We start from the raw sequence: 26,009 nt of genomic DNA on the forward strand, positions 1-26,009 counted from the left end.
TTCAGTGTGTTTGGGTTGTGATTACTGTGAATCAGGACTCTGCAGTGATGAGCAGACTGAGCTTCAGGGCCTTAGGCTGTAAACAGGATTATTGAATCTCTGGACGCTCTCCAGATGTTGCTGCTGTGTTTGGTTCAGATCCATCTTCTCTCCGGTGTTCTTCAGTTTGAAAAGGATAAGAAGGACGACGACGTGTCCTCTGTGCTGCTATGTTCTTTCTCCTTTCACTTCTTTGTCTCTCTATGTTCATCCTCTACACTTCGTCTAGTGGCAGGAAATCAGTCAACTTCACAGCGATTCAAAAGAATAACTGAGGATCACAATAGTCAAAAAAATGATCTGTACCAACGAATGCATTAAATGATTTAGCAAGAGTCATAAACACTACTTTTTTTCTTTACTAAATTGCTCTCAAGTCAAACTGCTGCTAGTTCAACTATTGTTGACAGAGTTGAAGAGAATGCAGTTCTTGCTGAGGATTCAGGAGATGAGCAGGTGGCGGCTGTACTCATTGATGATGGACAGTCACAGTTTGGTTGTTTTCTGTCTCACTTTGAGGCTTCACAGCATCTGATTAATCACCTGAGCGCTCAGTAATCATTCATCATCCAACAGCCTAACTTCCAGGTTGGATGGATTTCTGGCAGGTAAGAAATTTTGCTGGGCTGTGTTGCAGTTTGGTCAGTTCCACAGCCTGATTTCCCTCTTGGTTGCTGTTGGTGCGCCATTATGAACTGCAGTAAGCTAGTTTTAATATAACTCTGTTGGGTAGTTTCTGAAACTGGTGTGATACAAGACTGAATTCCACTGCAGAACAGACAGAACATATTGTCTGTTTTTTCTTTGCACTTTCTCTTCATAATAGAATTTTTGTATTGACAATATCGAGGATGGCATTATCTTGTCTGAGTAAACTTTAGTGAAATCGCCATGGGATATAACTGACTTTGGTCTTCCCGCTTGCGTGCGGTATAAACCTCTCAGCTTGACCAGTGAGACATTAAGATTCGGAAGAGCTGACTCCACTGTGTGGTGAGAGTTAATCCAATAACATCACCGTATTCTCCCAGATAACTTTGAGGTCAGCCAGAAAGTTGAGAGGACTGGAGATCCCTAACGCTGTTATTAGGGCAATTCCTGCATTTACTTTTGGTGTGAATGAAAACATAAGCTCAGAATGAATTGCATTAAACACGTTGTACGTGGTAGGGTTTTTTTTGGAGAATTTTTGTATTGAAATATGCTGTTAGCATGCTGTTTTGTTCAAATCCAAAATGTTCACCCTGCGAGTGTGTATGTGTAAGCTCTGAGGGCTGAAGTTACGGTTACACACATAAATATACTAAATGTAATGTACACCCATGTCCCTCCTTCTCTGTCTTATCTGGTAATATGTTTTTAATTAGTTACATTATTAACATCAATGAAGGGATTAACAGTTGATCATTAACAGCCATGACCTCCCCTCTGTGTAATTAAAGGCCAAGACTGCACATCCACTGTGCAAAGGTCACAGCCCAGAAACACAAACAAAAATAACAAATTCCAGGCAGAGAGCAGAATATCTGTAGATAAATGCACAAGCACCCACGTCTAGTGGGTCATAAAGGATGATTGAGTCAGCACATCGTTTTTTTTTTGTTTTTTTTTAGATTTCTCTCTTATTTATCTATAAGTGGATGTGTTTGCTGGGGCTTTCCATTGGTGTGGTCATGAAGTTGGCCTGGAACTTGGGTGGTGAAAAGGTCATTTGGATTTCGCTCAAAGTCATCGCAACACAATTCATTGTATGAACGAGCTTTAAATATCAGAAGTCCAGATTTTAAACTGGCAGTTGTAGTTTGATGCTCTGCTGCCGAGAAGGAATGACGAACAACAGAAAGTAGTTCATCTGTTTTCATTCAGGTAATTAGATGTAGTGTTTATACACACACACACACACACACACACACACACACACACACACACACACACACACACACACACACACACACACACACACACACACACACACACACACACACACACACACACACACACACTACAATAGACAGTGGGGCCTCAGTCAGGTCGACTAAACTGTCCACTAATGCAGCCACTCAGTCTGGAATCCCAGGAATGAGCTCTCTGCATTAAACCATAAAGTTTGTGTTTGTTCACAGCTATGAAGGTTGGTGCAAACTGAGCTTTTTTCTGCTTTACATGTCTGTCTCTTATTTGTGTCACTGCACAGATTCGGTTCTGTTTCCACAAGTTTATCACTCACTGCATCATCTCTGTGACTGTCGGGTAAAGCTGATAGTGTGTCACAGGTGGACTTCGTATTTCTGTAAAATCTTAAGATGTAACCTCCAAATTTTTATGTGGTTTAATGTGTATATTTTGTGGTGCAGTAAGGATATGTTTTCAGTTTGCTGAACTTAAAAACACAATATGTCAAAGTTGTGCTGTCTTTTAACTCCTCTTTGTGCAACTTTATTCCATAACACCCAGACCTGATTACTACAATGCGCTTTCTTCACCCGTTGCTCAAAAAAGATGTTTGCATTTGGTTCAAAATGGAACAGCCAGAGTACTTTCTGAAGGAAGTCATCTCTCAGCTTTTCTGATGTCTTGGATTGCTTTGACGCTATTCAATAAAAATCTTTCAGGTTTAGAGTCCTTGCTGTCAGAGCTCCCCCTCTGTGGTTCTAACTGTAAATCTGGAAGAGTGAGATTTTCAGGACTCTTAATTTTTCACCCAGTTTCATTGTCCAGGTTGAACACTGATTTCTACTTGATGACTAGTTACCTTAATTGCATGACACATTTCCTACAAAAGTTAGGTGTTTGGTGTCTTTGGAAATTTTATGATCTATAATCAGAAATTGAAATTACAGCCCTGTGTGTTTGAGCACAGTTTGAACAACAGTATGAGTTTGACTGCCCAGTGAAGTTTAAGAGGTTAAGTCAACTGGGGTTATTTATAATTATAACTAATTAATCAAGTTACTGCTGTTGTATGTAAATATGTGCAGCTCTGTCTCATAGGGATCCTCCTGGTATGTGACGCTGCCAGTAAAGCTCAGAGGAAAAATCCATTGTTGTGTTTTTGGTGCTGAAATGTGGGAAAAGGATTCCCTCAATCACTTCACACAACTCAAAGTACCATTGGTTGCGTTTGTCTATCCATTAATGTGATGATGTTACATGGTCACATCCAGCAAATTGTCGCCGCAATGTTAACAGATAAATGAGCAGAGGGCTCACTTATACATGGAGCCGACATGGTCAGATGCCGTCACATTGGCGGAAGGGAGTGTAGCTCTGAGTTCCACACACAAAAAAATGCAACACATGCTGTGAGTATGTTTGTTTGGTACACGTGTGCTGAATCAAAAGGCCCATACCGTAAATTTTTTGTACAGGTACGTGTACCATTACAGCCCGACTCACTTGTATGAGTCATGTTGTGGTGACATAAATGCATTAACACTCACATCGTGGAGACTTGCCTCCCTTTTTTGGACAGAGAAGCAAATTCTCATTACATAGATCAGTACATTTCAGGGGGAAGGCTTGTTTTGAGGGTAGTGTTAGGGAAATGTTTTGGGTACGTCTCCAGGAAATTAATAAGTCAATGCAATGTCCTCAGAAGGGCTGGAAACACAACGCTGTGTGTGTGAGTGAGTCCACACCTCCGTCTCTGCAGTGTGGGGATTTCCTTTTTCCACTCTGGTCACATGACTGCAGATATGGGTGTGGTCTCCTGCATTCCTGGCCTCGCTCTCTTCCCTCTCTTGTTACTGTGTTTGGCGTGCTGCAACGCTCTCCCTTTAAAACACACACACACACGTGCCGCTGTCTAGAGTGTCGGCTGGTTGACGTGCCCTGCATGTGGAAATGTCTGTGTGAAGTCACTGTGGCACGATTCAGGAGGTCTGTGAGTGTGTGTGTGATTGGTTGCTGTGTGCAACAACGAAAAAAGTTGCTGTGTGTGTGTGGAGGGTGTGGCCAGCAGTGAGTTTCCATAGTGGATTGTGTGTCTGTGTGGAGGGCGGTGCAGGCTGCTCCTTTAGTATGCAGAGCAGGTGTGTCTGCAGAGGCACAGAGATGGAGGAAGAAGAGGGAGGATAACAGCAGCCCAACACAGGAACGATACAAGATAGTGAACAGATAGCCAGGAATCTGTTTTTCTGACCTGTTACTATGTCTGTGAGAGAGAAGGAGATTTTTGAAATTCACAGTCAAATCAATTATTCATATACCTGCAATCATCCCATAACAAGACACAGATTCATGTTAGTGGCAGGCTGCTGGACAGTTGACTGAAATATCAAAAGACCAAAAAGAGGCCAAGTGTTCAGGCTCAGTCCATGTTGTCTCAGGTAGCCATGTTGTTGCGCCATCTCAGATTTTTTTTGGGAGTTTATTTATTAACTTGGGATGCAAAAGCAAGTTCTGTTAAATATTTATGTGGAATTTTGAAGATTTCTTGTGTTTTCAGACCTGAGTTTTTTTTTTTTTTTTTCTGGCAGCAAATGATTGAATTGCTCCAGCAAAGGATAATTTTTTTAACTAGTGACCCTTAAAAACAGAACAAAAGTGCAAAATCTTCCAATAATGGTTTGACGAAAGTTCCTGCAAGTGTACATTTATGGATGTATATATATTTATGTTCATATTTCCTGCTAAAAATAGTCTTTGGCATTTCTGCAACTTTTGAGGCCTCTAACATCAAGTAGAATTTGATGTGGCAAGTTTATCAGGACAGGGATCCAGTTTTTTGATAGTTCAGTTTGAACTCTGACGTGTTGAGACTGACCTGTAACTCAGGGAGTGTTGTTGGAATTCTTGTTTTACAGCTCAATGGAAAATGATAAAAGCAGCAGAGAAATGGGACACTGATTGGCTGTAGTGAGTTCAGGGACAAACTCAGTGAGGTGTTTGATAAGAAGCTGTATAATTTACAACCTTGTGGACTGCTGTTGTTAGCTTAGCCATGCTAACTCAGTGTGTCATGTTTACAACTCTTCTCAAGCTATTTCTTCCCCTCTGCTTTCAGACACATCAACTGAGTAAATGTCCTCAGATACATGGTGGTCATATCTCCATCCTGCTCAGCCTGAACAGGAATCATAGCCACTACTCCTGTGTTACAGAGAGAATCACATGGACCTCCTCAAATACAATGTAAACCTTATCAATTTTTATTCAGAATGGAACTTAACAGATATAATTCACATTTTGAAACTACTGCTTTACCTATATTTAAGGACTGCTGATTATAAGACAAATTTTCAAACAAGAGCTCTAAAACTAAGTGCTACTTTAGTCGCAAGAAACTGTGCTGTAAAAAATGTTTCTTTTAGGCATTTTAGAAATTACTGTTATTTAAGAGAGTTTAGGGAGCTAATTGTATATGTTAACCATAGAAAACAGGCCAAACTATAAATACTGTCTGCACTTAATTAGTTTTTATGTGCATTTTGTAATAACTTTTAGGGCTGGACCCGAATATCCGGTCGTGACGGTGGTATCCGGATATTTATTTTGAGATCCAAATATTCGGATCCACCCCACCCCCACCCGCCGTCGGGCAATGTTGCGCGAACGGCTCGTTAGTTCTCGTTAGTTCGCCCGATGTGCACCCTCGTCTGACGTTAGGATATAAGCCGATCCTAATACCCCCCCCACCCGGCCGGACGTTACGAAGCGAACCCGAATATTCAGATATTCGTCATTAATCGGGCCGAATATCCGGAGCCCAGAAACTGCTATTCGGGCCAGCCCTAATAATTTTACTAACATTTAATTAGTGAAGGGATTCTATTGTGGGAAAAAAAAATGAAAATACAAATTTTAATATAATTCAGATCATTTCTGTTACTCTTCTATTTGTCTGATATTCATAGGTGGTTGCTATTGTGTAAGAGATTTTTTAATGTTTTTTTAAAAAATGTTTTTCAGTAAATTAAAAAACTGAATCAGTGAATTAACAGAAACCACTATATACTTTATTTGATGTGCAAGCGGAAATATGTTCCTAAACTATTCTTTAATGTACCATTTTTTAATGTATTTTTTCTGGCACCCTGGCTGTCAGATTTTTACAAAGTTACGGTTTATTTTCTATAGCCTTTTCCACAGCTTTTGAATATATTTCAGAACCTTTCTCAACAAGTGGACTGAGTTGTTACTAAGCGTGGACCCTGTCGTTTTTTGTGGAGTTGGATGTGAATGTCGTCCTTGATCTCTGCAGCTGATCCCCCTGAGCTGACTGTGCAGTTGCTGGTTCTGCTGCTCACAAGCATCTCATGTTGTTTGTTTCTGGTGTTCACTGATGCAGCTGACACATGAGACGTTCATTAAGCTGAAAAATGATCTGCAACTATTTCACTGATTAACTGTCTTGAGTCAGTAAAACCTCAACCGTCACTGTCGTCCAGTTTCTCAGTTGCTTTTCACTGATTTATGTGACAGTAAACTGAATTCCTGCTCCAACTCTGCTGAACTTTGATGCACATTTTTCACTCATAATCACTTGATTAGCTTTTTCTCACTGCTCCTGACACACCTGATGATGTAATTCATATTAGCTTTGTTGTTAGACTCTTCTTTCTTTGATTTTGGTTTGACAAGTATCACTTATCAAGCTTTCTATGTTAAACACCTCTTGGCTTAATAGTAGAAAAGTGTCTTACGATGAAATGTTTAATTTCAGTTGACCGATAACTACTGATGATTTTTCAAGACCTGTTTACAGTAAAGACCAGAGGAAAAGGGTGTACTTTGATTTTAAACATTTAAGCGTGAGTATATAAGATTTGATAATAAGCTTTTAACATAATCTTATTCAGAAGTTGCACTGTCCAGTTGATTCTGACTTATTTATTTTTGAAATGTTGAACAAAAGCAAAAGGTCTTTTTTAAATGTTTTAATGTAATTCCATTCAGTCCCTTGCATCCATGTACCTCTGACTCCTGACTAAAACAACGTGATGGATGTGATGTTGGTGTGCATGAGTCATTCTGCTGCTTGGCTTTGTTTAGATTAACCAAATGTAGTGCACTGTGCTCTGCCAAAACCCACATTATGTCCTTGCTGAGGCAGATTATTTCAGAAACTGTTTACATGTGAAAAGACATGCCTACATGTTTATATATTCAGGTGTTTTCTGAAACATTTTGTCTCCACACTGAAATACCAAAACAATAGAAAATGTCATCTGCTCCAAAGTGCAAACACATTTCTGGGAATATTGTGAATGTTCATGACTAATTCTGCAGATGCATCCAGACCATCCTGAACAGCAGACTGTCCTCTGCTGGTTCACACACACACACACACACACGCACACGCACACGCACACGCACACAAACACGCACGCACAGAGTAACTAACTGATAAGATGGACAAAGAACAGATCCACTGTGTCTCCCACACTGAAACTCTGGTTGTCTTGGGCCTCATAGATGCTCCAGCTATAGACAGATAGCTGAATCCTGACATCATGTCCTGTCTGTCATCTACAGATCACTCCAGTGTCTCATGACTTTATTTCTGTTCTCTTTGACACAGTTAAACTCAGTCTCCAGTGTAGCTTCATTTCACTCATCAGGCACAGAGTTAAATTTCAAAGTTAAATTCTGTTTTTTCCTCTTTTGATTTGTGTTCCGCGTTGTAGACTGGGTTATCTATTTGCAATGTTTAAATATGTCTTGTGTGTTCTTCCTAAGCTATTATTAACCAGGTTTAAGCAATGAATCTCTGTGTTAATTATTGATAGAAATCAAGAAAGCGAGTTTGTAGTACAGTTCAGTGGCACCACAAACTGCAGCCTCCAAAATGACCAAAAACTGAATATTGTAACCTTTCATGATGGAGTATTTAGTGCAGAGGCGTGGTATTAGTTTTAGCTAACTGTCGCTATTACTAAATCCTTCGAATTGTTTTTTGCTCCTCGTACCAAAAAGAAAACTCACACTGTCATTTTCCACGACTAATTTACAAAAGGAGTCTCTGTAACAGAACACCAATTACTCTGATTTAAGGCTCCTTGGATACTCTGATTTTTTTTTTTATTTAGAAGATGTAGTTTGTTGACATGCAGGCTCCTTAGATGAGGGAGAGAAACACTGGACAGAAATATTTGGTTGCAAAAAAGATATTAAGTTCTCTGTCAGGAGGCAACACAATTATTTTGTTTGACCATTTAAATCAGCAGCACAAAGACAGATCTGAATGACATCCAGAGCACAAAACTATTCCATATCCCTTTACCAGTGTTTCACCATATGAGAAAGGTTTCAAACAGCTTTTTCCTTTTGCTATATATTCATAAAGCATATTTTATTTCCAATGTCATGCAGCCCTATTTGGTGGAAACATTTCATAATCAATAATCTCTGTGCAAGAATGTTGTTTGTGTGGTGCATGTGTGTGATGTATAAACATGTAGTAGGTTTTCCCATAAAACCATCCAATTCAATTCAATTCAATTTTATTTATATAGCACCAATTACAGTCAAATTGTCTTGAGACGCTTTACAGAACCCATATGCCTGAGAGAGCTTATGGCTGACGTGCGTTGCAAAAAGTGTGTCCTCCACAAAAGTTCGTCTTCTCACATTTATTGAATGAAAAACAAACAAAAAAAACCAAACAGAAGACACGTTGCACAAACCTAAACAGTCTCAACAGGTTCTCAACACGTTCCCAACACGGTCAGAAAAACCGTGAGCTCCTCTCCCCTCTCAGCCCACACAGCACCTAGCATCACACAGACTGCCGCGCTTTCTTAAAGCGACAGGCTACTATTTTAGTCCTCAGCTTTCATGAACTCATTAGTTTGAAATAACCAAATACTGTGGCTGTGTAAATTATAATAATGCAAATGATACTATATTAAGCATGTAAAAACAGTCTAAATGCCAAAAAATAATAACTGATTAATAACTAAACTGAAATGATCATCAGTTAACACAAACTATGCATACCGCACCTATAAAACGTGCGGGAGAAACCAAAGAAGACGGTTCGATCAGACCTGCAGTTTGTCACAGCAGAGACAATTTTCATGCAGAGACTCTGAGCTGCTCATTTGTAGTTGTGATCACAGTCAACAGTGCAGAGAATTTTCCATCATCATCCTGCTCTGCCTGTTCTGTTGGACTCATTTGTCTGCTGATTGTCAACATAGTGCCTCTGTAATTTATATTTACAATTTATCTGCCACTTATTAATAATATGAAGAGCATTTGCTTTTTGACAAGGACAAGTGGACGCCTGCTCCTGTCATGTCCTGATAAACATGTTGGCTGAATTTCTTACAGTAACTGTAACACAGCTCGATAACATCACCATCAACTAGTCCTTCCCATGGAGGCTCTAACTGGCTCGGTTGAGTCTCCCTCCAGCAGCAGACAGCAGGCCTCAAGATTAAAAGTGAAAATGGTCAAAATGAAACCATAAAAAACATATGTAGCATCTCCGGTGTGAGATGATCATCTGTCAGAACTTATCTCTGTCTGTATTGATTTGTGTCTTGGCAAATCATTTTTCTTTTCTCTCTCTCTCCCATATGAAACATAGAAATCACAAAGGACTTTACTGATGGGAATCACTTCGATCAGTTCAGCCACATCAGTGTCAGTACGTACAGCAGCACTGTTTCCAGCTCAATAGTTCATCCTGTCTGTTGCTGCTAAAATCAATACAAAACTAGCCTATACAAGTTCTGCATAAAGGGGTAATAACTCAGCAGCTTTTCATTATGACTGAGTCATTGCATGGTGATTGTTCTGTCTTTTATAGTGCTTTTAAGGAGGATGTAACTCAGTGTCAATCACAGCTAAACTCACCACTGAGGAGCTCCTCTGATTCAGTGAAGTCAGTTCATTTAGTGTTTGTTCTTCTGTCAGACAGTATGTCGACCTGTAGTGTGTCAATATGTGTTAGTTTGTGTGAGAGTGTGTATGTGTGTGTGCGATCTATCAGCTCGTTTAGCAGAACACCCACATACATAACTCAGTTGTTTTTCAGCCAAGAAAACTTGTGTGTGAGCTGAGCAGGTGTGTTATTAAGGTCTAAAGACAGGAATACTCACCCTTGGACTGACTTGGGTGTGGTAGTGTGTTAACAAACAGAATAGGTGTGTGTGTTCTGTTTGTGAAGCTCCACCAGAGTCTCTGGATAGAGTAGTTGTTTTCCTTCACAATTGTTCTTGTACTATTCCCATAGTTTGCGAACAATACAGCACTAGTATGAGCTGTAATGTTTATTAGAATCAGGTTAGAGTTGCATTATATATAAATGTTATAGGGTTTTAATCCTTAATATTTAACATATTCAGGTAAATTTGCATCATAAATAACACTATAGGGTCTTGACAACAATATTTAAACTTGTTAAAGGAATTAGTAACACCTGTATTATTTTGCTACTGGTAACGACTTGACCTTAAGTTTATGCTTTGTACTGTGTGAGTAACAGTGACTTGACTTGATTTGACCGCAAACGTTCATTCATCATAGCCACAAAAAACACATCAAACAGCATGATATGATAATCCTAAAACTTTCCTGCGATATTGAAATGCATCACATACATTAAAAACGTCATAAATGAAACAGAGCATGCTAACGACTCCTGTTTCTTTAATGTGAATATGAATAATTAATGTAGAATTATGTACCTATTTGGTTTGCTCTAATGGAATAGTCTTCTTGGTGCCTGTATTATTAAGTAATCTCATTATCTATAATTAACACGTTTCATCACAATGACATCAGCAGCTATTTGTGTAATAAAGTACAAAAAACAGGCAGTTAATTTCATTTCTTTGTTGTCTTACTGTAAAAATGATGCAACTCCTGGTTAGATAATTACTAAAATGTCCTGGTCTGTTTCGGGTCTTTTTTTCAAACGTCTCTGAAGCCATTCAGTAGTTCAGACATGATATTAACTGATCTGAGTCCTGTGATTCTCCATGTTAATTAACAGTATGGGGATCATTTAGGGCTGGGCGATATGGCCAAAAAAAAAAAAATCTCTGATTTTTTCACAAAAAATCCCGATTCACGATTTATCCGATTTTTTTTTTACCCCCTACCTAATCTCTTCGCTGGAGTCCAGTCTACTTAATGCAAATGAGCTGCAGCCCTCTCCCGGTAAACACACCGGATCTCAGCTGGAAATGCGCTGCATGTGGCATGCTGGTCCGGTTGCGGTGCGTTTCGGTGCGATCCAGTGTGTTTACCCAGAGAGGGCTGCAGCTCATTTGCATAAAGTAGACTGACTTCTGCTTTATGCAAATTGGATGCGGCGTGCGGAGATTCCACGCATCGTGAAACTGTCCTCAAACTTCTAAACTAGGCGTCGGTGACCTAAAACGAGGACAGATTCAGCTGCTGCACAGATTATTTCTCGCCTCAAATGCTTTCAGAAATACTTTTCGCGCACTCTGAACTACGGGAGCCCAGCGGCAGGCGCTGGTGGCGGATGTTGATGAGAAAATCGATTTTCATTAAAACAAATCGACATTAAGTACAAAGTCGAATTAATCAATAAAATCGATTTATCGCCCAGCCCTAGGATCATTAAAAGAAATTTCTGAAATATGAATGCGGAATGGACAGAAACACTGCAGTGCCCCTCATGTTTGTTTCAGACTGAACAAATTTGCATCATGGAGAATTTGGAATAAGCCATTTGAATCAGACTTTATTTTGTATAATGCTTTTCATACAGGGCTTGGTGGTTAGCACTTTGACCTTGCAGCTAGAAGGCCCAAGGTTCGTGTCCCATCCTTCCAGGGATCTGTCTGCATGGAGTTTGCATGTTCTCCCTGTGCATGCATAGATTTTCTCCAGGTACTCCAGCTTCCTCCCACAGTCAAAAAACAGGCTGAGGTTAATTGGTAATTCTGTATTGTCCACAGGTGTGAATGTGAGTGTGATTGTTTGTCTCTATATGTAGCCCTGTGATAGACTGGTGACCTGTGCAGGGTGTCCCCTGCCTTCACCCTAAGTCAGCTGGGATAGACTCCAGCCCCCCTGTGACCCTAATGAGAATTAAGCGGTGTGTAAATAATGGTTGGATGGACTTATCATACAAATGAAATGTGTCTGTGTCGATTGTCAGTCATCCAGGTCACAGTCTGAGCTTCAGTAAAAAGCAACTGAAGGAATTCAAATGAACTATGTTTGTGCTCTGCAAAACAAAAGGATTAAAAACAAAAGAAAAACAATACATCATATCCACCCCTACCCCACTGTCCCATAATCATGTTATAAATGCAGAATGCAAAATGACTAAGGAAACTCTGTCATAAGTCAGTACAGTCGAGGAAGCACCTGAGGCAGCATGGGTCAAAATTCAGAAAAACAAAGTAATACAGTCATAACATAGAAGTGATAAAAGACAAAATAGATAAGACAGGCTAAAATATATAATGAAATCTATAAATGCAAAAATCTAAATTGTAATAATTAAATGAAATCAAAAGTCAGACTAAAAAGGAAAGTCCTGAGATTACTTTTTAAAATTTCACCAGACTAACCATAAAAATAGAAGAGTGCCTCACTGGGTTTTTGTTCTGACCTTTGGTTTAATTAGAAGGCCGCTACAGCAGATCTGAGGGTTCTAGAGGATTCATTTGGTAAACAGGAAGGACTGAGACATTAAGAGCTTTATGAAAACCAAAGTGTTCATAAAATCAATAGTAAAGTACACAGGTATCCAATGCAGAGATTTTAAAGCTGGTGCAATGTGATGCTATCTTTCTGATCTTTATCAATACAGCTGCTGCTGAGTATTGAAGCAGTTGAAGTAAAGATATAATACCAGGTAGTTGAACATTACAGGTGACACTGAAGAAAACATTTATACGATGATTTTGAGACACAACCTTAAGTTTTTGTCTTTTAGATTTATGAGTGTTGCTGCACTGTAAATGTAAAGCCCCAGTTCAGACTGAGCAGAGTGTGTGTCATGTCTGTGTTCAGATTTGTCTGTACCACCCACCACCCCGAAGCGTAATTCATATTACTTTTCAAAAGCGTCACCGCAGGGATGCACAGTTCATCTGTTATCCAGGTGCCAAAATGTTGCACAAGGCAGCTGAAGCTATCAATGTTACATATTCAGCATCTGAACTGAGAATCAAAATGGCTGTAAGTCTGCCCCCAACACTTCATTTTGAGAACCAGTGACCTAAACAAGTGGCGGGGAAAACCTAAACCACCATCGTGCACCCAGAGGATGCCTGACCCTACACCAGCACTGGTACTGCTCTAACTGTGTGTGTGCGCGCGAGTGTGTGTGTATCTCACAAATCACCAAACAGTGAAAAATGGAGGGTGGCCTTTGATGTGTACTTAGATAATGTGTGGTGATGGACAATTTGACCACACAAACTCTTTTTGACACTCACGCACACTGGCTCAGTGTTCTTCCATTTCATTGGTCTCTGGTCCTCTGCTGGATTTTGATTGGTTCTCAGAGCTGCAGTCCATTTATCAGTGACCTCTGGGTCTTCATCTATGAATCCAGTTTTCTGTCCGCTCACTGTGTTAAATTAGTTCTTACAGCACCACTGGTCTGACTCTTGATTATGGGATCTAATCTTTTCTTGATTTCACTATAATTAAATATGTGGCCTAATGTTGTTTTTACAGATTCACAGTCTGATGAATTCAAAGGCTCCATCATACACTGGAAGTGTGTTTAGTTCGCCGTGCAGCTGAGCACCTAAAAACACACAGAGAGGATTTATAGATTTTCTGAGTTGTAGAAGGGATCTTAAACTGTCTACTGGATACATGAGGTTTTAAGTGTTTCCATCTGACAGTCTAATGAAATACTGTTTTCTTTTTTTTTTCGTTATTATCATCACTGATCCTTTTTAGACGTTTGCTGGTTTGCTGGTGATGCTGTTTTTTGATACTACAAATTCTGATCATTCATAAATAAGAGAAAAGATAACTTTTTAAATTGATTGTTCTGTCCACAGACCAGCAGCAGATGGTTCAGTGAGAACAGAAATATATCAAACGATCATGAGTCTCCAAGGAGAAGCGCAAACTGATAATCAGTTTATGTAATAACGACCTCAGTGATTCAGAAGACTTCTCTAATAATTTGAGAAGAGAAACTCTTCCCTAATTGGCCAAATTAGTCTCTATGCTATTAATTAGAAAAAAACGTCAGGGGGAGTCCTGAACTGATCTGTCTGCAGATGTCAATGTTTGGTTCCTGCATGTTCAATTTCCAGTCTAGATGTAGTTTCTAAAAATCTTGTTTCTGTTTCTTCTGCAGCCTGACGCCAGTGGAACATGTTTGCTCCCCTGTGAGAACTGCACTACCCACAATTCCTGCGAACTGACAGTCAAAGTTTACTAGATCACTTTAACAAAAACACTCAGAGGACAAAACTGCTGTGAAGAGGACCAAAATGGCCAACAACACAGCAGACCACCCTCCAGGGAATTCGGTTGCAGAGGGCAACCATGATGGGGACTTCGGGGTGACCATGATGGAACTGAGGAGCCTGATGGAGCTGCGGAGCGGGGAAGCTGTCAACAAGATACGGGATACTTATGGAGATGTGCAGGGACTCTGCCGCCGCCTCAAAACATCATCTATAGAAGGTAAGACCTGCCCATTTCACCAAAGCGACACATACTGCACTTTGTTATATACTTTGTCTTATGTATATAGATAAACATAAGCCTAAAAGCTTGGAAGCATTTTGTTCATTGAACTTTTAGTGTGAAAGCATTGTGCGGCATGTATTTAAACAGAGGAAATTCCATGAAAATCACTACCTGCCTCCCACCTGACCCTCCTCACAGTCAGCTGAGATTTGGCTATAGAAAAACGGTGTTGAACAAAAAACAGATTGCAGATTGTTTGCAGTTTTAAACAGAGCTCAACTGTGTTTTCAGTGCTGTCACTACACTAATTCCTACTTCATGGGTTATGACTGATGATTTTACACGACACACTTCAGCTTGTGAATCCTGAGGGTGAGGGTGACAGGAAGAGATCAAAAGCAAACACGCAGCAGAAACAGTTTGTGTCAAGTTCAACATTATTACGTCAATTGCAGCCTTTGACAGCTTAACAGCTGATATTATTATTATTATTATTCGTGTTTTATTATTGCCGAGTCATGTTAAAAATCACTTCTAGAAATCAGTCAGTTAATTATTCAATCAAATCATTGACGATGTTGACTGGCCAACCAAGTGAAGCAGAAACGTGTCAGTCAGTTCCTCATATGTGATTAACCGCTGCAGCTCCTGTTCACAATGCTCCAACATGGATCAGACTGACTGCTCGACCTCCATTTTTCTCAATATCATCGACCACCCACTCATCCAAACAACTTCACACTCAGCACTGACTGCTGTGGGTTATTGAAACACTCAAACTCTGTGAGAGGGAGCGTTAACACCAACCGTCTTTCTGCATGGGTCTGACTATGCTGCAGTTTAGTGCTATACCTGAGAATTATTTTTGATGTTAGTTTCACTATTGTTTTTCTTCATTAGTCAATTATTGTAATGACTAATTAATCAATTACTTTGAGATTTTTTTTATTACTTGATTGATAAAAATGAATTTACTTAAAATAAATCATTTTTTTTCATTCCTCTCATCATTATATCTAATTTCCTTGTCACTGCTTTGTTATGATGGTAATAATATTAACAGCCAATTTGTCAGATTCCTGATCAGAAAACAACTCAACCTATAATTCACTGTATGTCATAGAAAGCCTTTTTCCGGCCTTCACTTGACTTAAAACTTAAAATGGTTCCGACATGGACCAACTTGATCACTTCAGGAATGCGCAGTTAAGATAATCATCAACAAATGTATTTTTTCATCTTTTTGGGGACAAAACAACTGAAAAGAATAACAGCTAGACTTTAACAGTTTAAACTTAAACACACACACACACACACACATAAAAATCAAAGAATCTCTCTTGGTTTTATGAGTAGGAGGGTGGTTGTGGTTAGTAGTTGCTAGACTGTAAATGTAGCCAAATGAATCTCCTTCCGTCACCTCTCCATCAACATGTATGAGAACCTACAACACCAGCTTCTTCAGTGTAAAATGCAACAGGCTCTTTCTAGTGTCAGTGTTTTGTTTGTCTGTTCTGGGCTACTATAGAAAATTGTCTGACTCACCAGATATAGATTGTAGCTATAAACCTGATATTAAGGTGGTGGGGGTACAGGGTCGTGGGTGTTTTTAGTCACTTCACTAATGATGATAAGCATGAGGATCTCAGTGGAGCTTGTCGTTGTTGAGGCTGTGTGCAGCTCTGCAGGTCACTATAGTGTAACTGGTACAGCCAGTGTATTGATTAAAATGTGTCTGTAATTGCATTCAGCAGACACACAGATCAGGAGGTGACAGGTGTCATACGAACAGGTTTAGTAAAGATGGACTTGCTTCTTATTTAGTGGTGATAGATGATCAGTTGGATTTCAGTCAGAGCTCCATGTGAGACCAGAAAATGGCTGACATGCTGCTGTTTGTTATTTCTCTCTCCCTCTCTCATCCTTTTATCCCTGTGTGTTATTGTGTGTGTGTGTGTGTTTGCAGCCATCGGTCCATTCCAGGATTGAAATTAGTTCCAGCCCGTTCCCCTAATGGCTCCATAGATCATTGCTCTGTTCCATTTAGTAATCAGAGGACAGCTGTAGTCGCGTCCTCCACGCAAGAAATTACTCACTTTAATGAAGAAACTGTAATTATATTTTCACTGCAGAGAGGGGGGTGTAAAAGTGGGGGAAACCTGAATGTAAGATTGAGGGCAAACACACAGAATGAAACTGAGTGTGTGGTACAGGACAAGTTTCAGTCTGCATTATATTTACTTTTTGTCTTTCAGTAATATAACATCTGCATCAGCATTATGTACTGATTTACTCACATTTCAGGTTCAGTCTTCCATAATGCTGTTAAATTTATGAAATAAAGATTCTAAAATCAAAAAAACATAGGTCAAGATAATGTGACTTTAACACTCTTCTATGAGTAAAGCTGTGAACTGCTAGATTTCTCGTATTCTAATGAGGTTGTGTCCCAACCAAACTCCTCTACTCTGCTTTGCTACTCTGCCAGCTTGCTATTTTAAATTGGTCTGGGAAAAAAGAGGGTATCACTATGACAGTAAGATGGACGGAGGTGACAAACAGGTCAACAGGGAGAGAGCCAGAGCTCAGCATGCTCCATTATTAATATATGATCAGCTGTTTATGTTCCAGGAGTTAACACATCTGGGGTTTGTTTATGCAACCGAACTTTGAATTGCTGTTATGTGCTTTCATGGTGGTTTGCATCTTAAGCATTTATGTGAAACTGTCGACTATTCTATCAAACAGTTTTCTTATTGCTGTTGGTGAAATGCCTATCATTGGTACATATAGCTGTTGTTTTATCATCCAGGTTGACTTTGAGTTTAGATCTGCTGATGCAGGTGAGCCAGCTGACACAGATGAATCTCTGTGTTGCGTTTGGTTAACGAACGCTGTGGTGAAGCCAGTAACACATCAAACTGTTAGTGTCCATAGTGGTCTGCAAACATCTTCACATGTGTGCTGCATCTGAATGAATATTCAGCACAGAGGAGAAGCCCACAGAGCTCTCAACACACGTCTGCCAAAGTGAATATTCTTGCCAAGAAACGTGAATGATTTTGTCTGCTGGAGTCATACATGTTACACCTAAGAATGAATCATTACTTTTTACCAGATTTATAGTTGTACTGTAGGCTAAGCTTTTAATTAAGCTAATTTATTCAGCCCTTTTTTATTTGCATCAGCCTGTTTTTCTATCGTGCTCAGCCAAAACTCCCACAAAACTCCGTTTAACTGGATATAGTCTATCCCTGGAAGAAGAAATGATTATGCTGCATATTTTGTGCTGTTAACAGCATGTAACTTTTACTCACAGTGTTACAACTTTGTATAGGTCAAAACATTTAATAACATTTTTTTTAAACAAATACTGAAACTAATGTGTGCTATATATTCTATATGCGTATGAATATCGCAGTGCAATGTTAGCAGGGTATTAAGGTATAAAAGATAGATACTACCCAAACCTGATCATCACAGTGGCTCTGGTGAGGATATTATATGACTGTTTTAATGAAAAAGGAAGTCAGTAATGTGTATTTTGACTTTAGACTGATTTTATGCTGCACACTGTGCAGAAAAGCGGCTTGTTTTTCCCAGATGATATGTTGGAGGCTCTGCTGTTGGATGTGTCTCATCTTTAGACAGCTTGCTGTCAGCAGATCATTAGATAAGATAGATAAGATAAGATAAGTCCTTTATTTCTCCCCACGCCAGGGGAAATTTACATTGTCACAGCAGCCCATGCAACAGTAGACGTAGTGATATGAACAAAACAACAATAGAACAGTAGTAACAATATTTACAAAATATACAAGGGTGAGAGATGAGGATAAAGTGGCTTAAAAGAAAAAAATAAAGTTTAAAAGTGCAAAGATGTGCAGTGCAAGAATTGCTGTGCAAATTTTATGGTTTGGGGTGGTAATGATATGAGTCCAGTTTATGTTAACATCAGCCAGTGATGCTGATGTTGTAAAGTCTTATAGCAGATGGAATGAAGGACCTGCGATAGCGCTTCTTCTTGCAGGGTGGATGTCTCAGTCTGCTGCTGAAGGAGCTGCTTAAAGACCCCACAGTGTCATGCAGTGGGTGAGAGGGATTGTCCATGATGGATGTGAGCTTTGCCAACATCCTCCTCTCACCCACCTCCTCTACGGAGTCCAGGGAACAGTCCAGGACAGAACCAGCCCTCCTGACCAGTCTGTTTAGTCTCTTTCTGTCCCTTTCAGTGCTCCCTGCTCCCCAGCAGACCACTGCATAGAAGATAGCAGACGCTACCACAGAGTCGTAAAATGTCCTGAGCAGAGTCCTGCACACTCCAAAGGACCTCAGTCTCCTCAGCAGGTGGAGACGACTTTGGTCCTTCTTGTACAGGACCTCTGTATTGTGTGTCCAGTCCAGTTTATTGTTGAGGTGAACACCCAGGTATTTGTATGTGTCCACCATCTCAATGTCCAAACCCTGGATGTCCACCGGTGCAGTCTGGGGTGTCCTCCTCCTGCTGAAGTCCACGATCATCTCCTTCGTCTTACTGGCGTTGAGCTGCAGATGGTTTTGCTCACACCAGTCAACAAAGTCAGAGATGACCGTCCTGTACTCCCGCTCGTCCCCTTCAGATACACACCCGACAATGACTGTATCATCGGAGAACTTCTGGAGGTGACAGCTCCCAGAGTTGTAGTGGAAGTCCGATGTGTACAGGGTGAAGAGAAAGGGGGAGAGCACTGTCCCCAGTGGGGCCCCCATGCTGCTGACTACCACATCAGACACACAGTCCTGAAGCCTCACGTACTGTGGTCTGTTGGTGAGGTAGTCGATGGTCCAAGCAGCCAGGTGACAGTCTACTCCTGCTCCTTCAAGCTTCACCCTGAGCAGAGAAGGCTGGATTGTGTTGAAAAAATTACAAATTAAGTTAATTCCGCTTTAAAATCTCCTTGTAAACACTTAATTCCGAATTAAAAAGTTAATTCCAAATAAACTTAATTCCGAATAACCTACCTGGTTTATTCCGATGTTAATTCCAAATAAACTGATTCCTGTGTACGTTCTATTCATGTATACAGTTAATTCCGCTTTAGTTAATTCCGGTCATTCTGCACATGCTTGGCTCCTCACGTAGCGATGATGTAGCAACGTACACAGCTTGGTCGTCTGCCTCCCTTCTCCGGTATTCCATCTCTCTTCTCCTGCTCAAGTGACGCAACAGAAGTAGTACACCATTGTCGAGTTGCTGTTTCAAAACGACAATAAAAAGCAAAGCGAAAAGCGTGCTTATTAGTTATTCCTCCATGTTGTTGGGGAAAAGAAATGCCGCGGCAAATGGAGTTTGTTTTCTTCCGGTAAACAGGGATACGTCACGTCCACTCCCTGTCCAATCAGAATCCTTTCCAACGCCCCAGCGTTAAAGCAGAATTAAGAAAGGGGATAAACGTGCGGTCCATGTAAACATTAATTCAGAATTGATATTTCCATGTAAACGCGAAGTACAAATCTTGAATTCCGAATGAGTTAATTCCGAATTAATAATTCCGAATTAAAAAACTTCATGTAAACGTGACCACTGTTCTATACTGCAGAATGGTCGGCTTTGTGAGACTAATCTGTTTTTAACACGACTCTGACAACAACTCTAGGTTACTTAACTCTTCCATTAAGCTGTCACGAGCATGTAAGAATCTGAGGCTACAAATGACGACAGAGAGATCTCAGGTTTTAGTGTCTTTACACTATTTTGGCTCTAACAAGCCTTTACTGTCTGAACCAGCTCTGCAGTGATGAGGAGAGGGAGAAATGTTACAGGAACATTGCATGAACCAGCCTTTATTTATTTTTCTGTGGCAGTAAACACATTTGGATAACTGTTGAAATTTGAACTTATCTACACACTTGAGTGATGACAGTAACTTAATCACCTCTGTTGACATAAAACTCATTGTGGCTCCAGCTACAGACTGCTAACTTACATCTTAACAACTTACAACAGACAGAAAGTAGCTCAATTCTCACAACTCTGACTGTCAGTTTCTATTAGTGCACACTTGCAGGTTAATTATTTACTGAGTTGATTTCTCAAGGTGGACAACCATTAAATGAGCAAAATAAAATGACAAAAGTCATCCAAAAAAAAACACGAACCAGCAATGCACTTCACCAATCACCAGTAGCCGATATATTTCACCCAACCCTATCAGGTTTTGCCTGTATAATACTAATAATGTACAGCTAAAACAGTGGCAGACAATTCATTAGTACAACCACCATAAACACAGGGCTGTGTCCTGTGTGCATGTTTAGGTCATCTGGTGAATCTGGTGAAGGAACGATACAAAGAAAAACAAAGACAAATATCTAGTGTGTATCTATACAGTGAAAAATGTGGACCTCCTTGTGTGCTGTTACTGTGACAAAGCCAGTAGAGATCATTTATCGTGTGACAGAAGGAAAACCTGCATGAAACTTCAGTGTCACATGGGGTTTATGTGTTTCTCACCTGATTTCTTACATTGATGCATGATTTCTTGTGTTCATGTAAACAGTCGGTGTCACTGCCGAACTGAAACTGAGATGAATCATGTTGTTCACAACAGAAAACCAGCTGCTGGTTAAGCTAACCTGATTTGCTCAGTAACAACTCAGCTCAGCATTATATTAGCAGTTCAACTTCACACAGTTATATTTAACCATGTGTGAGGAGTGTCAGTAACAGCTCACTGTTCAGGCTGTGATAATTAGATGTTTTCTTTTTCAGATGCTCAAACTTTCAGAGTGCAAAATCAGCTCCTGGATGCTGACATGACTGTCATTGTCCTGAACTGAACCTGACCACACGAGCTGTGCATCCTGTTTGTTAATGTGTCTTGATTAATCACAATGTTAGTGTGTATCATGTTGAGAGGACGAGCAGCAGCAGAGACACACAGCCACATGTAAACTTTATTTAAACCGGGTCAGGATCACACAGAGCTTTATAAAAAATACACATACGGACCTAATAATAAACAGCTATTTTGGGAAAATGCCAGTGAACAGCAGCATGTTCTGTCACTGTTCAGGTGAGACGAAGACAGGAGATAATTTCTTTTTGCTTTTATTTCCGCATGTGAAGTCAAGTTAGCCTCTTCAAACAAACCCTCAGGACTGAGCTGAAACTGACAGATAAAAATGGATTGAAACAGTCGCTGACTGTGTTATCAGCTGATTATCGGCTGCTTGGTTTCATGTAAATTTAAGCATAAACAGAGTGGATGTTAAACAGAAGTTTTCTTGTTTCTCTTATTTACTGATCTTGGTTTAATTTGAGAGCCAACAAAAATAATATTCAGTTTACAATGATGTCACCAGACTAAAACAGGAAATCCTTTCATAGGATAACCAGAGAAGACTTCAAAAATAAATAGATTAATACAATATCTTTACAGTTACTTAACTAGCTGTTAGGTGCTTTGACTGGTGGGTTTGAGCTGCATTGTGTGTGTGAAGATTATACAACAAGATGAACTTCATCTAGCTTTTTACCAAGAGTAGTGGTGCAATGCTATACGAAGATCACAGTTCAGTGTGTACCCCTTTTTTATGTTTGTTTTTTATTTTTTGCATTAAACTAGCTTTCTGAACAGTGTCTTGGTTTACAAAGTCTGTCAACACCTCTGCAACTGGCTGCAACCTATTAATAAATAAGTAAAATTTTAAAAAGTAAATCAAATTGCATATTCTCTTAAATATAAGAAACATTATAAAATAAGTAGCCATCATTCACAAAAGGAATCATGCTTAAACTGTACGGTACTTGTATTGGACAGCAGATATTGAATCAGTTGTGGGCAGTTGCTGGCTGAATACAGACAGAGAGAACTTTGTAACAGGACTCAATTACTTTCAGCAGAGTTTGGTTACATATGCTTTAAGAACACCTTTGACATGTATTCTCACTGTAGCCCGGTCTGAACTGTTAGCAAGAAGCTGTTTAAATGCCAGGGGGAGCTGGGTTTTTCTTGTTTCACTGTTGTTGACATTGTGATGCTGATGGCAGTTGAACAACATCGGCATGCAGCTTTGGTCCCATCCACCTTCATTGTCATTATAGTTTTCTGAAAAACCCTGGAGCTCCTAAACGGCAGATTTTAATGATAGTTCTGCAGACAAAACAAAATTCTGCATGTACAATGGCTGCTTTTATTCGGTAGTTATGCGTGCCGAATTAAAAGGCTCATGCTGAAAATATCTGGCACAAAAACAGGCACTATCACACCTCTAACTAACAGCAAATATGTGGATTTTGTGAGGTAGAAAATTGTTTCCTCATATTATTGTCACTCTTAGAGACAGCTCAACTGATACCAGATCTGTGCCGGTATTGTTTTTGATACAAAAACTTCCCCAAGATAGCCACTAAGATACGTACTAACTGTCGGTCAGTGTTAGATCTGAGCTATACATGAATCATTTCATGCACACATACAGTCGTAGTAGTTGTAGTATATGTAGGTTCAGAGGTTCCTCGGCCTGCTGGCATGTCACGGCTTCTTCAAGCTCTGTGGTGTGAGAAGTCAGCAACCAATCTGAGATTCAGTTCAAGCTTCGTGACCTGAGTCCTGTTCACTGTAACACACACACACACACACACACACACACACACACACACACACACACACACACACACACACACACACACACACACACACACACGCACACACACGCACACACACACACACAGACACACACACACACATGCGCGCACACACACACAGCCTCAGGACATGCATGTCTCTTGCAGTTGAAGCAGAATGCTCTTCTGAGCGATCGGAAAGAGGGATAAAGACTCCAAGACATGCAATGCTCGCTCTTTCTTTCTTTCTTTCTTTCTTTCTTTCTTTCTTTCTTTCTTTCTTTCTGTCTTTCTTTCACCCCCTCACATCTCTTATAGTAAACTAACATAAGCTGCTGTATATTTTCCCTGAAGTTCTTTCAAAAAGCAGAAAATAGCTGAGACATAGGAGTCTAAAATCTCATTTTACCATGTACATCAGGGTTTCTGTTTCAAAACGTAAAAGCCCAAGGACTTTTTGATGCTCAGCTATTTCTTCAAACACTTTCATAACACTGCTGACTAGAAAGAGTTTATTTTCATTATCCAGGAGAAACAGGGTTCGGAGATTTCATTAAAGAAAAAGATGTGCAAAGACTCATCCAGAGGTTAATGTCTGAACCCCAGAATCTTTGTGGAACCGCTCATCAGTGTAGACTTCTGTCACCTACAGTTAGATCCCAGATCCTGTTTTAAGATTCGACTCATCAATGAAGATACCCAACTGTTTCAAATTTTCTCTATTACAACTAAAGCAACATGCAAAAGTTTACATAACAGAAAGCTGTTTTTGTTGTTATCAGGATTATTCCATGGAAAATCAGTCAGTCCTCCCCACTAATTCCTTCAGAATCAGATGATTTTTTAAAAAATCTACAATGGCTTTAGTGTGTTTAATGAAGCCATGTAAAATTTCACCTACATACAATCAATACAAAGGTGCATGAACACAAAGGGGTGGGTTGAAATTTTGCGCTTTTTAATTCATTTGTCCCAGCATTCCTAAGCCCTCATAAGTTCAGGAGATAGACACATGAAATATTCAGGGATACAAACACATTTGAGTTCTGTTAAAAACTGTAACCAAATCAATTTTGTATCCACACCAGGTATCACAATCTAAAGACAAATTAGTTTTTTTTTTTAAATTTTTTTTCTATTTTTAGCTATTCAGAGTAAATTTGAACACCACTTCCAGTATGGATGTATTATTTATTATTGTATAATTTATCTGACCTCTATCCTAGCTCCACTTTGTGTCTCGTGTGTTTTACCATTAGCCTTTGGTTAGCCCAGTGTTTCTCAAATAGTGGGGCGCGCCCCTCTGGGGGGGCGCAGAGGCATGTCGGGGGGGCGCGGGCGACTGGGAGGAAAAGGTCCTTCAACACGGAACTAGTTAGCTGAACTATTGTTTTAACGTCGGCCTGTTTTTCGCGGCGTCAAACAATACTGAAATTGTGCTGACCCCATAGACTGTATATGCCATAGATATAAATAATAATAATAATAATAATGATCTTCTGTATATATCTATGGTATATGCACTGGCCGTTCAGACTCCGAAGTACAGGCTCCTGAGAACGGGAGAACGCATCGTTAATGTGCAGTCGGAACACCAGCGTACTTGATCACGTCACATACTCAGCTCATCTCCTCTGATTATTTTTACTAGCAATGTCAAACATACGGCCTGTGGGCCAAAACCGGCCCACCAGACGGTCCATTTCGGCCCGCGGGACGACTTTACAAATGATAAAAATTACAACAACATTAACTGTAAATTGCAAATTTGTAAAACTGTAAATTTAAAATAATTTCTAGAACTTGACAAGTTGTTCACATCATGAAGTAAAAATACTAGATTGTTCAGTTCCAGATACCTGTGACTGAATGTTTTGTGTTTTTGTAGATAAACTGTTATCTGGCAGTTACAATGCATGTGTAAATGATGAACTGAGGCATAATAGGCTACTGTTGAAATTGAACTTGTTTTCCTTAAGAAATTTCAGGTTCATAATATTTTGTAGAAAGATAGTTCATTAAATGTGAACATTTTCAGAATGTACTTTTTTTGAACTAAAACAAAGGGGAAAAGTTGGACTTGTGGTTATTTATAGGTTATTATGCTGTGATTTTACTGGTGGGGCCCACTGGAGATCAGATTGGGGTTTATGTGGCCCCTGGACTAAAATGAGTTTGACACCCCTGATCTTTACTGTGAAAAACAACAAAATGGAATCAGATAAAATAACACAGCCCTGCATATTCATGTTTTCATAGTATATATATATATATATATATATATATATACGCACAAAGTTATTGGGGGGGCACGAAAGTTTTTTGTCCTGCGAAGGGGGGCCCGACAGAAAAAATTTGAGAACCACTGGGTTAGCCTGATAAACATTTGAAGTCGTCTAAGACTTCCACCGTCTTTAATGCATTCACAGAATCTTTGAATCATGAGTTATTCTCACACAGCCAGACCATTCTGCTGTTCCTCACTAACAATCTGTTGTTTGGGAGGGAAAAAAACAATGCTATGTCTTTTTTGTATTTCTTTAAACCAATCACAAACATCACGGGAGGGGCTAATAGAAAGATGGGTTTTGGTAGAACATTTGCATTCAGAGAGATAATTCTATATTACAATGGTTAATTCACAAAAAAGAAAAAAAAAAAGGCTGCATACATTGCTGCGTGATCCAAATCCTCTGCAAAGCTTTAAATTTTCAGTATGTAGGTTGCTGCTTGGAGATGTAACAGTAACACGTAGACAGCAGAA

The 26,009-nt window shown here is 39.7% G+C and overlaps 1 protein-coding gene across 5 annotated transcripts in view; it reads left to right on the forward strand.

Annotated features, from left to right (window-relative positions):
- The window catches only part of LOC111575996 (plasma membrane calcium-transporting ATPase 1-like), a 153,092-nt gene that overhangs the window by 43,356 nt on the left and 83,727 nt on the right, over positions 1 to 26,009 (forward strand). For all 5 annotated transcript variants that reach the window (XM_035953448.2, XM_023281468.3, XM_055010767.1 and 2 more), the window contains exon 2: positions 14,300 to 14,631. In XM_035953448.2, the coding sequence (XP_035809341.1) occupies positions 14,436 to 14,631 (196 nt within the window). In that variant the 5' untranslated portion in view covers positions 14,300 to 14,435. The remainder of the gene's footprint in view (positions 1 to 14,299; positions 14,632 to 26,009) is intronic.

Source organism: Amphiprion ocellaris, chromosome 5 (assembly GCF_022539595.1).
Source record: "Amphiprion ocellaris isolate individual 3 ecotype Okinawa chromosome 5, ASM2253959v1, whole genome shotgun sequence".
In the NCBI taxonomy this organism is placed as follows: domain Eukaryota; kingdom Metazoa; phylum Chordata; class Actinopteri; family Pomacentridae; genus Amphiprion; species Amphiprion ocellaris.